The sequence below is a fragment of the Carlito syrichta genome, unplaced genomic scaffold, assembly GCF_000164805.1.
Source record: "Carlito syrichta isolate Samal-C Ts95f unplaced genomic scaffold, Tarsius_syrichta-2.0.1 Scaffold303959, whole genome shotgun sequence".
NCBI lineage: Eukaryota > Metazoa > Chordata > Mammalia > Primates > Tarsiidae > Carlito > Carlito syrichta.
Genome location: NW_007248055.1, coordinates 448,740 through 462,503, shown reverse-complemented (window position 1 = coordinate 462,503; position 13,764 = coordinate 448,740). Strand labels below are relative to the sequence as shown.

The 13,764-nt window shown below is 34.5% G+C and overlaps 1 protein-coding gene across 1 annotated transcript in view; it reads right to left on the bottom strand.

Moving 5' to 3' along the window:
- CWC27 (CWC27 spliceosome associated protein homolog) overlaps nucleotides 1–13,764 on the bottom strand; it is a 252,212-nt gene that overhangs the window by 218,353 nt on the left and 20,095 nt on the right. The window contains exons 6-7 of the mRNA XM_008059226.2: nucleotides 12,640–12,743; nucleotides 10,447–10,516 (exon numbers count right to left, since the gene is read on the bottom strand). Coding sequence (XP_008057417.1) covers nucleotides 10,447–10,516; nucleotides 12,640–12,743 — 174 coding nt within the window. The remainder of the gene's footprint in view (nucleotides 1–10,446; nucleotides 10,517–12,639; nucleotides 12,744–13,764) is intronic.

The following is a 13,764-nucleotide window of genomic DNA, read 5'->3' as shown; positions in this document are numbered from 1 at the left end:
GACTTACTGTACTATTTTAGTAATAACTTTTCTTTTAAAAAGTGATACATCATTACAAATAAGCCTATTGATTACTACCTTCAAGCACTAAATCACATACAACTAGTTAATTTTTATGATGCATATATTACAATATAGAAGCTAGATCACAAGTGTAATTCTAAATAAGTGCATACTATTATTCTTCAAATATACCATCTATTCTGCACAGAATCACTTTCTAAAATATACCCAAGCAACCATGAGTGCACCTCCAAAGTACTATTTAACAAATAAAAAATAGAGATGTAGAAGAGAGAACATTCATCAATGACCAAATGTTTACTAAATGCTTTAATTCCAAAGTTCATGTTCTCATAAATATGCTTCTTAGTAAGAAAACAAGACATAAGAAAATATAAGTAGAACTATAAAATAACAACTACTTCTGCTATTATTCTAATTTATTCAGTATAACTTTGTGCCAGCACTGTGTTACAGACAATATTTCTACGCCCTTGTTTCCTCTCTACCCAAATGGAAGCATATGAACTGAGCATTAGAGAGATTAAGTAATTTACAAAATATCACAAAGTTAGTCAGTGTTAGAGGATCTAGGACTTAAGTATAGACCTGTCTGTCTGACCATAGTCCCTGTATACCGAAAATCCAAATGTATCCATGTTTCTTTTTCTACAGGGCCTTGTGGACCTAGAACACTGGCCTGGTTTCATAGTTGCAATCCCTTATCCTACAGAGTTCCCTACTGCAGGGTAGGGCATTTCAAGCTTATACCTTGCATCTTGAGTTGGGAAGCCACTGAACACGCATGCTCCCTACTAATCATATAAAAGTGAACAGTAACAGATTAGAGATGACTGAAATAAAGCATAATATCTATTTGTTTTGAAGGAAGTTTTTATTTTGAAAAATTCATTCTAAAATATTTTAACTGAAATATTAAAATGTCAGACACAGAGAGATGAAAATACCTCTTTTCCTTAAGTTCTGTTTACTACTGTTCATTTTTAAAAGTCTCTTAAATTTGACAGGTTTAACTCTAAGGCAGATGTAGATAAATATATTTCTGAAATATATTTCCCCAATGAAAATAATAGATTTTAAACATCTGTATTAACAAGGAGCTCTCAACATTTTAAAATCTAATCAATGAAAACATGCTTATAGTACAGTTTTTATAAGACAACAACAACATAAAAACCTTTCTCCAATGGTTAATCTAAATTACTATTATTTGTAGCTTTAAAAAGTCATAAAATCTGAGTTATGCAGTTAACCTATATTTGCAATTCGTTAAACTCACTTAAATTAGATAAATTTAAGATAAAAAGGCAAAATGTCAACTAATTACTTGATTTGTTAAACTATGAAAAATGGGGAATATTTTAAAAACAGAAGGTATTGTAGCAGACTGAACACAAGACAAGAAGAAAGATGATATGGACCAAATGAGTTTCAAAATGTAACACTACATAATTCTATAAATTTTAGTCCAAAACTTGTACCATTTGTGCATCTCAGATCAGATCTCAGAAGCCTAGTCTACAAAATGGAAATAATAATAATAACAGGTTTGCCTATTTCACACAAGAGAATTAACTAAGATATGTGCAAAAGTGTATGGTGAACGTAAAAGAACCTGAACTAAAATAAAAACCTTAACTTTTTTAATGTTTTCCTTCCCCCAAATTCCTTTCTCTTCATCTCTAGTCATCAGCTTATCTTACTCAGAAATATTTCCTTAATAATTCTTCCCACCTAGTTCCCTCATTGAGTCATGATCATAAACATCACAGTCAGAGGTACCCTCAGATCCTCTATCTAGCCTCTTAGTTCAAAGATCAGAAAATAATAGTTATACTAAAAAATAGCAGAAGCAAGATTAGAATTTAGGTCTCTAAGCTCTTGGTTCATTAATGAAGTATACTATTATACTTATCTATAAATACTCATTTACAATGGTTAATAATTTTTTTAAAAATTGGTTCTACAATAGATGCTGATGAGGATGTAGAGAAAAAGGAATGCTTCTACACTGCTGGTGGGAATGCAAACTAGTGCATTCTTTGGAAGACAGTGTGGCAAATTCTGAAAGAACTAGAATTTGATCTTCCATATGACCCAGCAATTCCCCATTAGGAATATACCCGGAGGAACTCAACTCATTCTACAAAAAAGACACCTGCACATGTATGTTTGTTGCAGTTCTATTCACAACAGCAAAAACATGGAACCAACCATGCTGCCCATGGAAGCTGGACTGGATTAAAAAAATGTGGTACATATACACAATGGAATATTATACAGACATAAAGAAGGACGAATATATGGACTTTGCAGCAACTTGGATGGATTTAGAGTCTATCATACTCAGTGATCTATCACAGAAACAAAGAGTAGAGTACCATATGTTTTCACTCATAAGCAGACCTTGAACAATTATCATAATACTATAAGAAAGGGATTGGCAGTAGTGGGAAACTGCCAGGGGAGGGAGGGCACACCTCATTAACAAGGGCACTTGCATAATGAACATTCGTATACTTAACTCTGAATTGTATCCCACATCTTTAAAATTAAAAATAAAATAAAATAAAAACTGAGTATGGATAAAGAAAAAAAAAAGGAAATTGGTTCTTATATTGTCTTCTTAAAAGTCACTAAAAGAGATTTTTAAGTTTTCACAACACAAAAAAAAGTTATGTATGTGAGGTAATGCATATGCTAATTAGCTCAATGTATCCATCCCACAATGCATGTACATTTTAAACATGTTGTACATAATAAATATATATAATGCATATTTGTCAATTTTTAAAAAAAATTATTTTTAAGAAAAGCTCTTAATTTGTCTCTCAAAACTTTAAGCAGTTTGAAGAAAAAAGAACAAATCTGTTTTACATAAATTTAAAATAGTCTACAAAATAAGAAACCTGTAATTAATCTGAAAAATCATAACCATTTCAAATTTTAATTAACTTTTTACATTGAATTAGGTTAGAAGAACATGATAAAAAGCTTGTTGCCTTTCTGTAGGCTTTGTTTTAGGCTTACTTTCCCACTAGAGTAGACTCTGCATCCTGTAGGGAGGAAAAGCAAATTGGGGAAGAGTGGAAGAAATTAGAAGACAATCCAAAAGAGGGTGAAGATAAACTCAGATATTTCTCTTTAATAACTATGCTTTCTGAAAGGCCTGTTTTAGGTTCTTATTTATGCCATCAGGTCACAATGACGTTAAAGAAAGAACACCAAATATATTTTCAAATGGTTTTTAAAAGGTATCAAAGAGTCTGATTAATTAAAGGGTTTAGCTGCTGAACAAAATACTAAATATATTTAGTGACTTCAGAGTAAGGAGCTCCACGGAAAATTCAAAACTGTCTGCAAGTGAATCTAAAAATGAATATCTGAGCGGATGTAGAAAATTTACATTATCTGGCACTTCATACTCAAAGACAAAGAGACAGACTTCTGACCTCCAGAATCATAACATACTAAGATTATTTTCCTCAAAGTCACTAAATTTATGACAACGTTATAACACAATAAGAAACTAATTAAATGTTTTATTAAAGTTGAGTACAATTTAATGGGGCAGAAATATTTTATAAGTTAGACTTTTTAACATTTCTGATAACCTCTGTGCAAATGGCCTAGCAGCATTCTCCATACCATGCCCACCTGACCTGCCAACTTTGGGGGAAAGAGTGATTTCAAAAAATAAACTAGAATAGGAGAAAACATTCTTACTTTATTCTCACAAGTGGTGAATTTGTCTACCAATATAACTTTTTCTGGATGAGAAAAAAGCCTTTGTATAACTTTGGATTTGAACATGTTAACATGTAGTAAGAGAAATACTGTATCACTGTGAACATGGCACAATTTGATCACTATATTAAAATACTAGCTATTAAGATACTTTTAAAATGGGCCTGCTGTTTAACTTGCCTCATGAAAACTACTTGTCTGATTGTAAGCTCTTACTGGGAAAGTACTGTCTGACATTTGTATTTGTTATGCATAACGATTTATGAGTAAATTTCAAGTCAATACAGACATTTGAATAAAAGTATTGTTTAAGAAAGCAATATGAGGGGAAAGATATTCCAGACAGAAACCTTTCAATACTAGGATCATACTTTCACTTAGATTTACTTCTCCAAAGTAGATCCAGTTCCTCAAGCATCCTTTGTGAGGTGGATTATAGCATCATCTCCATCCTCCTCACCACCTTCCCTTCCCTTGGATGCATCTAGTTTGTCAATATCTTTCTTAAATGTGTGCAAATGCTGCAAATGTGATCCAAACAATACAGAGAATGTTACATTCCTTACTCCAGAGAGCTCACTCTTAGTTCCACTGGGGCTTACAGGCTATTATGCCATATCTATTCAGCTGGTTTTATTGAACTAAAGTACAGAATTTACATGTTCTCCTATTGCATTTCAACTTACTAGTTCGAATAATCAGGCACAGGTTGACAACAAAGCACCCTTTGGGCAGCAGTATTCAATTAGCTATAAATCTATCTGACTGTACTATCTCCCAGATCACATTTCTTCATGTTGTCCACAAGAATATCATGAAAGTGTCTGACAATGTGCTTTTCTGAACTCACGATATGATTCTTATGGCATTCCGCTATCATGCAATCCTATCAAAAAGGAAATGAAGTCAGTCTGGCAAATCACTTAGCCATAGTCTCAGTTTCCTCATCTAAAAAGAAGGGAAGTTGGACAAGATCCCATTGAGCTATAAAATTCTATGATTCTAAAGAGATTTTATCAGGTAGTAGAAAGATACTGAAATAAATAATGAAGGAAAGCTAACCCATGTGGGAGAGGCACCTTGTCAGGAATAAACGAGTGAGGTGAAGGCGTATCTGTAATCCCACACTGATAATCCATAAAACAGAGGGGCTTGAGCTCATTTCTCCTTTCACAGAAAGTAAAGTCAATTCAGTTCAGACTTTACCAATTATTAACTTGTGATCAGTCAGACAGGTTCTGGAAGAAAGCTTAACACTGTGGAGTCACTGAAAAAAGAAACTTGATAAGCAAATGAATAATGAAACAACTATTTTTAAGCCCTTTAGGAATATTTAATTTAATGTGACCACTGAAACTGCAAATTGTTTTTAGTCATTGTAAAAGATACTTATTTGGCTTTGGCTTCAGTTATTTCATTCATACCTTTAAAGATAGTAAGGCTAAATTTTAAAGAACTATATTCTAGTAGTCAGACTCTTCCAATATTCAAATAGCCTTCCTGTTTTTGAAATCAAGGTATTTGAAGGGTGTTTACTGTGTGAAGAACCGCAGATAAGAAAAATAAAAATATACTTTTATTTGGAGCCTCTCTGGAATTTATCTCATGCACTCTAAAGCAATTTCCTTTCCTCTAAGCCAGTAAATTTCAACAATGTCGTTGTTGTTCTATTTTCTCAAGCTAAACTTATCCATTATTCCATTACATAAGCAGACAAAACAGCTATATTCTATAGGTCAGAGAGTCTACAGTGTACAAAGACCCACTCGCACATGGAGAAAGGGATGTTGGCGAGTTAAAATGTACAGGTGCACACCCATGCTCTTCAAGTCTCCTCGAGCTACTATCTAGAAACCTAGAGGGGTGCTAAGAAAAGACACAAGGCCAACTTGGGTTGAGCTTATGGCTTCCTACCCAAGAAGGTTGAGCTGCTGGTTAAGTTTCCCACTAGCCCTCAGGATTGCTTGGGCACGAGCTTCTACATATAAGGATGATCATTTTAGAGATTATTTGATATTCTTTAGTTCTCTGAGATAAAAAGACCAATTATAACATATAGTATATTGTTCTATTTTAAGACATTTGACTTCCAAAGATGTTTTTCAAGATTTATAATATATCAAAACAAAAACTATCCACAGCCTTATCTTACAACACTAAACAATACATATTATTTCCATGTTACAGAAAAGAAAATTGAGGTTTAAAGAGACTAAGTTATCCAAGATCACAGCATGTCAGTGGAAAGTAAAGTTTCAACATGTGTTTGTATAATCTCAAATACAGGCTATTTCTACTTCAACACACTGCCACTCAAAGATGACACAGGTTCTGTCTGCAAGGAGCCTAGAGCCCAGGAGTTTACACAATTAATAAGTTAAAAAAATAAAGGGTACAATGTTAGAGTAGGATACAATGAGAATATTATCACATGCCTTCTTGTATAATAAAGCAAAAGGATGTGTTTAAAAGGAAAATGTAAAGTATCAAAAGAAAAGCAAGGGTTAGGTATGAAAAAGAAAAGATTAAGTAAAATCAGAAAAGATATTTTAAAAAGAAGGTATTTAAAGTGTTGAAAATAAATATGATTTTAACATCCAGCGGTGGGATGGGACATTTCAGGCAGAGAAAAGAACATAAACAAAGAGGGAAAAAAAGCAAAAGAAAAAGAAAAGGCACATAAATACATACATATTCAGATCTGCTAATGCAGTAGTTCCTACATTTCCGTGGTATACATTCCAGGGGAATGAATTAAAAGTACAGCTTCCCAGATCTCTTCCTTGGAAATTTTGACTCGGTGAGTCTGAGATGGTACCCAGAAATCTTAATTTTTAAACGTACCACAAGTGATTTTAATCAGCAGGAAAGTTGAGAAAGTACTAGGATGAAGGGCAGAGTTGGTGAAGGGGAGTTAGTCTTGCAATAACAGGCCAAGAAAGTTAGCTTGATTTTTACAGTCAAGAGAGAGAAACAGTAACATCTTAAGCCTCAGGAAGACTACTCTAGTAGTGGAAGGAAAAAGAGAGAAGGGAGACGGGAGATCAGTCTGTAGACTACTACAATAGTCCAGCCTAGAGATAATGAAGGCCTGAACAAGGGTAGTAGCCAAATAAACTACAAGGAAAAATGAGATTTGAGATACATCCTGAATGAAAATTTACTAGAATACCTCAGAGAAAAAGTTAGGGAAAAAGGTCAGAACTGAACCTAAAGTTCTTCTTTGGAGGATATTGGCAGCAGGGAATTGAAAGAAGTCATAAAACAAGAAGTTTGGGAAGAAAAAATAAGGAGTTAAGCCTTAGTCATGGCTTGAGTACCTAGTGAGAGATTTAAAGAGAGGTGTCCAGTAGGCACCTGGAAAAAAGAAGAATAAGTCAGTTTAGAGGTCTAGATGTGAGAGTCAGCTACAAGCATTTGATGGAAATTTTATCACAAAGCATCCTCCATTAAAGAGTCAGATGAGAAAAAATATGATGACAATACTAGGATAATAATATTCATTTGATAATGGACTGTGTGTGGGTTGTAATTTTCTTGGCTGAACTGAAAGATTTTACTTAGTCTTTCTAAACGGTCTAAATTGCTTCTCAGGTTTAAGAAAGAAAATAAAGAACAAGCCAGCACCATCTGTGGTGGTATCCTTGAGCATTTCAATATTAAAGCAAACTCAAATTGCTTTTGGAGTGCAAGTTCACAATATTCAGTATAATTCAAACATATCACTCTTTATAGTTTACAATATAAAACAGCAGAAGGAAGATAAATTTGAACACTTAACACATGCTGCTGTTACAAATAGAGAAAATTCAAGGTAATTTCCTTGTGAAGTAAATCTCAAAGTAACTGTGAACAAAACTTATTTCAGGCCTAAAATTTTATTTAAACAAAAAGATGGGCAGAAAAACTTCTCTCTCCGACCCTTGCTTTCCATGGCCGGTCAACCTACTGTCCAGGACCCTATTGGGAGTTACGAAGGGGCAATGGGCCAATTGCACTGAGCTCGGCTGCTTTCTACCCCAGAATGCAATGCTATCAGTGAATATTTTTCAACAGCCTTTTAGATGGCTTGGGCTTGAAGGAGACAGATTCTGTAGCATTCACAATCATATCAGAGACTTAAATAGCTATAAAAACCTAAGTTAAAAATTCTGATACTACCACCTCCTGATTACATAATCTTGAACAGTAATTTAACTCAGTATTGCTTTTTTAAAATCTTCAAAATAGGAATAATGACATCTATATCACATGGTTGTTACAGAGATCACATAAAATAAATATTTAGCACAGTTAGCAGACAAGAAATAAAATCATTATAATGCAATATGATAATTGCTTTGATGGCTATAGACAGATTACTATGGAAAGAAGCACCTAGCTTAGCCTTGGTGGGAGTTTTGTGGGAAGGGAGGTAGAAGTAGCAAGAAAATGAGAGTGGAGCTAAATCTTAAAGGAAAAACAAAAAGTAGACAAATATAGGACAGAGCACACTCCAGCAAAAAGGAGAACGGGTGTGAGAACTGTAGGGAAGCCTTGAGTATGCAAGGAAAGTTGACATCTTTAGAAAACATCAATAAAAGGAAACTCTGGCAATTTCCAAATGTAACATTCATGATTTTGTCCATTCACAAATATACCTGCAGAATCATGACATATAGTAAATCTTTCATTTTGATGAGGCACAAATTTGAATCATAAGCAATGCAAGACTAGTGCGCTGACATCTAAAGAATGACATGCCATTCCTGAGATATTGATGACTCGAGATATCATGGTGACAGAGTGATTGATGATGTTGGAATAGAAAAAGGAGGTTTTTGTGTAAAAATAAATTTAGTTTTGACATCTAAAGTAGAGATATTTTCGTTTCTTTTCTTTTTCTTTTTTTGAATTGGAATCTCATTCTGTGGCCCAGGCTGGAATGCAGTGGCATGCTCAGGGTCACCCCAGTGTCGACCTGCTGGACTCCGGTGATCCTTCCGCCTCAGCCTTCCAAATAGCCAGAACTACAAGCGCAAGCTACCACGCCTGGCTGACTTTTGATTTATTGTAGAGAGGCGGTCTCACCAAATTGCCCGGGCTGGTCTCAAACCCACGGGCTCAGGTAATCCACTCGCCTAGGCCTCCCAGATTGCTGGGATTACAGGCTGAGCCACCGAGCCTAGCCGAGATATTTTCTAAAGCAAGTCAGAATGAGAGATTACAGCAAAGGAAATATTTGGCCTTATATTTTAGAGTTTAGAATGTTGGTGTACAGGTAGGTGGTAACTGAATCTATGGTATCAAACAGACCACTCAAGGATACTGTCAAAAGCAAGAAAAAATTGTAACCAAAATATTTCTTAAATATGCCCATTTTAATTCAGTTTTATTGCAAAGGGTATAAAGAGAGTGCTTACTATGTGCCCAACGTTAGCCTACCAAAATCATGCTCATGGAATAAAGAAAGCGCATGGATATAGAAGAAAAGTAACAATGGTGTGCTTTTAAGTCTATATTATTGTTAGTGTTGGTAAGAAACAGATGACTACGTTAAGCAAGTAAGGCAGTGCCAGGTTAGAGAGATTTAATGACTACAATAAAGACTTTGAACCTCATCCTTTGGGTCTCACTATTCCCTATTTTTTCAAAAAAGGAAGGCACATCAGAACCTCTGGAAGTAAAAATCCCTGAGGATTATTTTTTTGGTGTATACACACCAGAATCACTGCTCTAAAAAAAAAGGAAAGACACTGTGTTTCAGCAGTGAATATTGTGACACACATGATATTGAAAAAAGTCATACTTAGCCGGGCTCGGTGGCTCAGCCTGTAATCCCGCGCCTTTGGGAGGCTGAGATGAGTGAATTGCCTGAGCCCGCGGGTTCGAGTCCCGCCTGGGCAGCGAGACCTCATCTCTACAATAAATCAAAAAATCAGCCGGGCGTGGTAGCACATGCCTGTAATTCTGGCTACTCGGAAGGCTGAGGCGGAAGGATCGCCGGAGCCCAGCAGGTCGAGGCTGCGGTGGCCGGGAGCGGCCACTGCACTCCAGTCTGGGCGACAGAGTGAGACTCCAACTCAAAAAAAAAAAAAAAAAAAAAAAAAAAAAGTCATACTTAAAGGCTAATGGTTGGAGTAAAAGGCCGGGAGGCAATGTATTATCCAAAGACATGAATTTTATAGTCAGAAATTTTCAGCTGTAGCTATTTACTGGCTATATGACTTTGAACAAATTATAACCTATCTATAGCAGAATGTATTCATAAGTAAAATGAGGATAATGATAACACATTTCAAAGGACTGTGATGAAAACTAATGAAATAAAACATATATAAATAACATTAAAATGAATACCATAAGAGTTTTGGTCTTATGTTCATTATAATTCATCAAACCAATTAAGCAAGTAGCAATTAAAATCTGAAGCATAAAGTTGAGCCATTCATAAAACTTTAAGTCTAGTTCAAATAGATTTTTTTTAATGCCAAGATTAAAAATAAATTAAACACTAAAAGTTTAAGAGGACAAATAACCTTAGAAGTTGCAAATATTACTGACCACAAATGAACACTGTTGAGTGTGTATCATGTAAAATATGCTATGTCAGGTATAGCAGGAGATACAAAAAAGTGTAAGATATAGACCTTAATCTCTTTTATAATTCAGAACAAAGGCCAAATTAGAGATTACCCGACTAACTCGATTTACTTCCTCCTCTTCTTCCTCGGCTTCCTCTCCAAATGAAAGTAAACTAAAATTTCTAGTAAATTTAAAAAAAAAAAAAAAAGAAGAAAAAGGGGGGAAAAGAAAGAAAAGCATTAAACAAAACTTGTGAATATTTATTTTCAAAGCAATGGAACAGAATTTACAAGAAGAAATACATTCTGTTTTTAAAAAGACAATATTATTTAGTATTCAGCGAAGTATACTAAGTAACTATATTTTCAGTGTCATGTTAAGGCTTTGACCTAAGACCACCAATGTTTCATACATTATATTAAACTAATGACAAAATGATCCATTCTGAGCATTACCATTAGATGCACTCAATAAAGCATGACAGAAATAATTAGGCTTTTTTATATTTATCAAAACTGGAAGTAAAATACAGATGTCCAAAAAATTAATACATACATAGCCCTGAGCATGGCAAATGGGAAACAATTAATCATTTGGCAAAATATGTTTCAATATTTTAAAATTAATAAGGTACACAAAATTGTCAGACAAGAAAATATATACATATGAGCAAAAAACAACTGCAATAGCCCAAAGGGAGAAAAAACTAAGTTTATCTCTCTTTTGATCCTTCAAAAAAAAGAACTCTCAAGTAAGATAATAAGTTACTTAACTCTCTCATAAATATTAAAAAAATTCAAGCCCAGGTTAAGTGGCTCAGCCTATAATCCCAGCACTTTGGGAGGCCGAAGCGAGTGGATTGCCTGAGCCCACGGGTTCGAGACCAGCCCGGGCAACTTGGTGAGGAAAAAAAAAAAAATCAAAAAATTAGCCGGGTATGGTAACACGTGTCTATAGTTCCGGCTACTCGGAAGCTGAGGCGGAAGGATGGCCAGAACCCAGCAGGTCGATGCTGAGGTGGCTGTGAGTATGCCACTGCCCTCCAGCCCGGGCAATGGAATGAGACTCACACTCAAAATAAAATAAAATAAAATAAAATAATTCAAGATTTGACAAGAAAAGAGAATCTTTTTTCAAAATCTGGATGTAAGCAATGGTCACCTCATTATCCCTAACATATCTGCTCTCAACAAAACAAAAAACAAGAAAACCCCAACTTGAGTTTATTGTCAAGATACATCATAGTGATAAAACACTGTATATAAATATAGTGACAGTGAACTTTCATTCAGAGATAGTCAAAATAAATTAATCAAAAAATTTTAAAAATCAAATATACTACTATATAAGAAATTATTTTGCCACAAGGAATCAAGTGCTTATCAAAGTGTCTGGATCATGTCTTACAGTTTATAAAGCCACTTAACTTACTTACTTTGTACTATATCAAGAAAAAATAATATGTATTGACACCTACATTATTGGGTGTTTTCACATACTCCTCATTTAATCTTCATAACAACCAGGTGTTATACTTATAATCAGCATTTTACAGGAAGAGGCAATTGAACCTCAGAAAGATGAATAAACTTTGCTTCTTATTAACTGGGTCTGGCAGGATCAAACCTAGAATTGCCTGAATCTAACCTTTATAAAATCACTAATAAGGATCCTACAATTCAGTAAAAAAAAAAAGGTGAAATCTATTTTAATAAAACAGACAATACTAACAATATATTGTCATAAAATCCTGAGTTTTTAAATTTCTATTTTTTAGAAAACTATCTTCAGGAAATAATCTAGAATGCTGAATGAAACAGCTTTAGACTTTAAAGTATTTTTAATAAGATTATTTAATAGCACAAAAAAGGAGTGAAAAAATTAAATAAGGCATGCAATCATGCAGTCATTCAAAATATTTATGCTTTTCTCTACTTTCCAAATTCCTTGTACTGAGTGAGCATATATTAATTTAAAAATAAGCAAAAAAGAAAGGTTTCTCAATAGCTCATTTATGCAATTAATATAAGGATCATAAAATATTGATGTATTTATTAACAAAGATTTCATGTGGAAAACTGAGATAACACATTTTTAACTTAAGATATACTATATGTGAATACAAGAAATACTCATTAAAACACACACATACACATACTCTCTCTCTCTCACAATTCTGAAATCTCCCTGACTCAAAACGGCCTTTCTCTTGCCAGTAAACAATTATTACAAAAGGAAATAAAATAAACTAAATTAATCAGTGTTGTTTTTCAAGTTGAAGAAAAATTCTTCTACTATAATTACTTTGTGCCTTTGGGTTTCAGTTTCTTTACTTCCTCTTCTGGTTTCTCTTTTTTCGGTTTTTTTATTTCCCTTGGGATGATGTCATCAAAAGGATTAAACAAAACCTATGAAAAGAAATACTTTGAATACATTATTTCATTTTTTAAATTTCCCACAAAAACAACAGTATTTAATTGCATGGGCATAACGTCTATATTTTCCCCCCACATAAACATTACTAGCATAGTAACTCCCCAGAAAACGGAATCATCTTTTGGAGGACTGGTCCCTTGTAGCACAGGCTTCCCCTGCCAGGTAAGCATTCTAGGAACCCATGAGCATCAGTGTACCAGCTAGTGTTGTTGTGAGAGGCCGCTTTGGCTTCAGCGAATTGTTGTTTTTGGAGGGGGCGTGATTCTTTCAACGTGTTTGCCCATTTCATGATGGGAGATTTATGGGTGCACTTGCCCACACCACACTGAGTGGTCAGCAGTTTTTGATCAAAAAACACAAGACCCCTATGTCCCTGCCTCCGTATCCACCCGATCCTGCCCTGAGCAACTTTTTTTTGTTTCCCTGGATGAAAAAGGCCTCAAAAGGAAACGTTTTGCTGATGTGGAAGAGACGAAATGAAAAACAGCAGAAGCACTAAAAGACATCAAAATTGACAAGTTCAAAAACTGTTTTGAGCAGTGGAAAATGAGTCTTGATAGATGTATTGCATCAAACAGAGAGTACTTTGAAGGTGACTAAAGTTTAAACATGTAAGAATACACAATTTTTCAATGAATTAATTCTGGTTTTTTTCTGGCCTCCTTGTATATATAATACACAAAGTGATTCCACTTATATGGCCTTACTAAATTCTCCCAATAATCCCATGTGCTATTAAGTAAGGAATATTTTATCCTTTTTTTTGCATAAGGGAAAAATATTTAAGAAAGCTTAAATGATACATAGTAAGCATGACCAACTCAGGTGTTTGACCCCAAATCAAATGCCCTAAGGACTTTGATTCCTTAATGAAGGATCACTCTTTTTTTGTTTTGAGTTGGAGTCTCACTCTGACACCCAGGCTGGAGTGCAGTGGCATGCTTACAGCCACCACAGCCTTGGCCCGCTGGGCTCAGGCAATCCTTCCGCCTC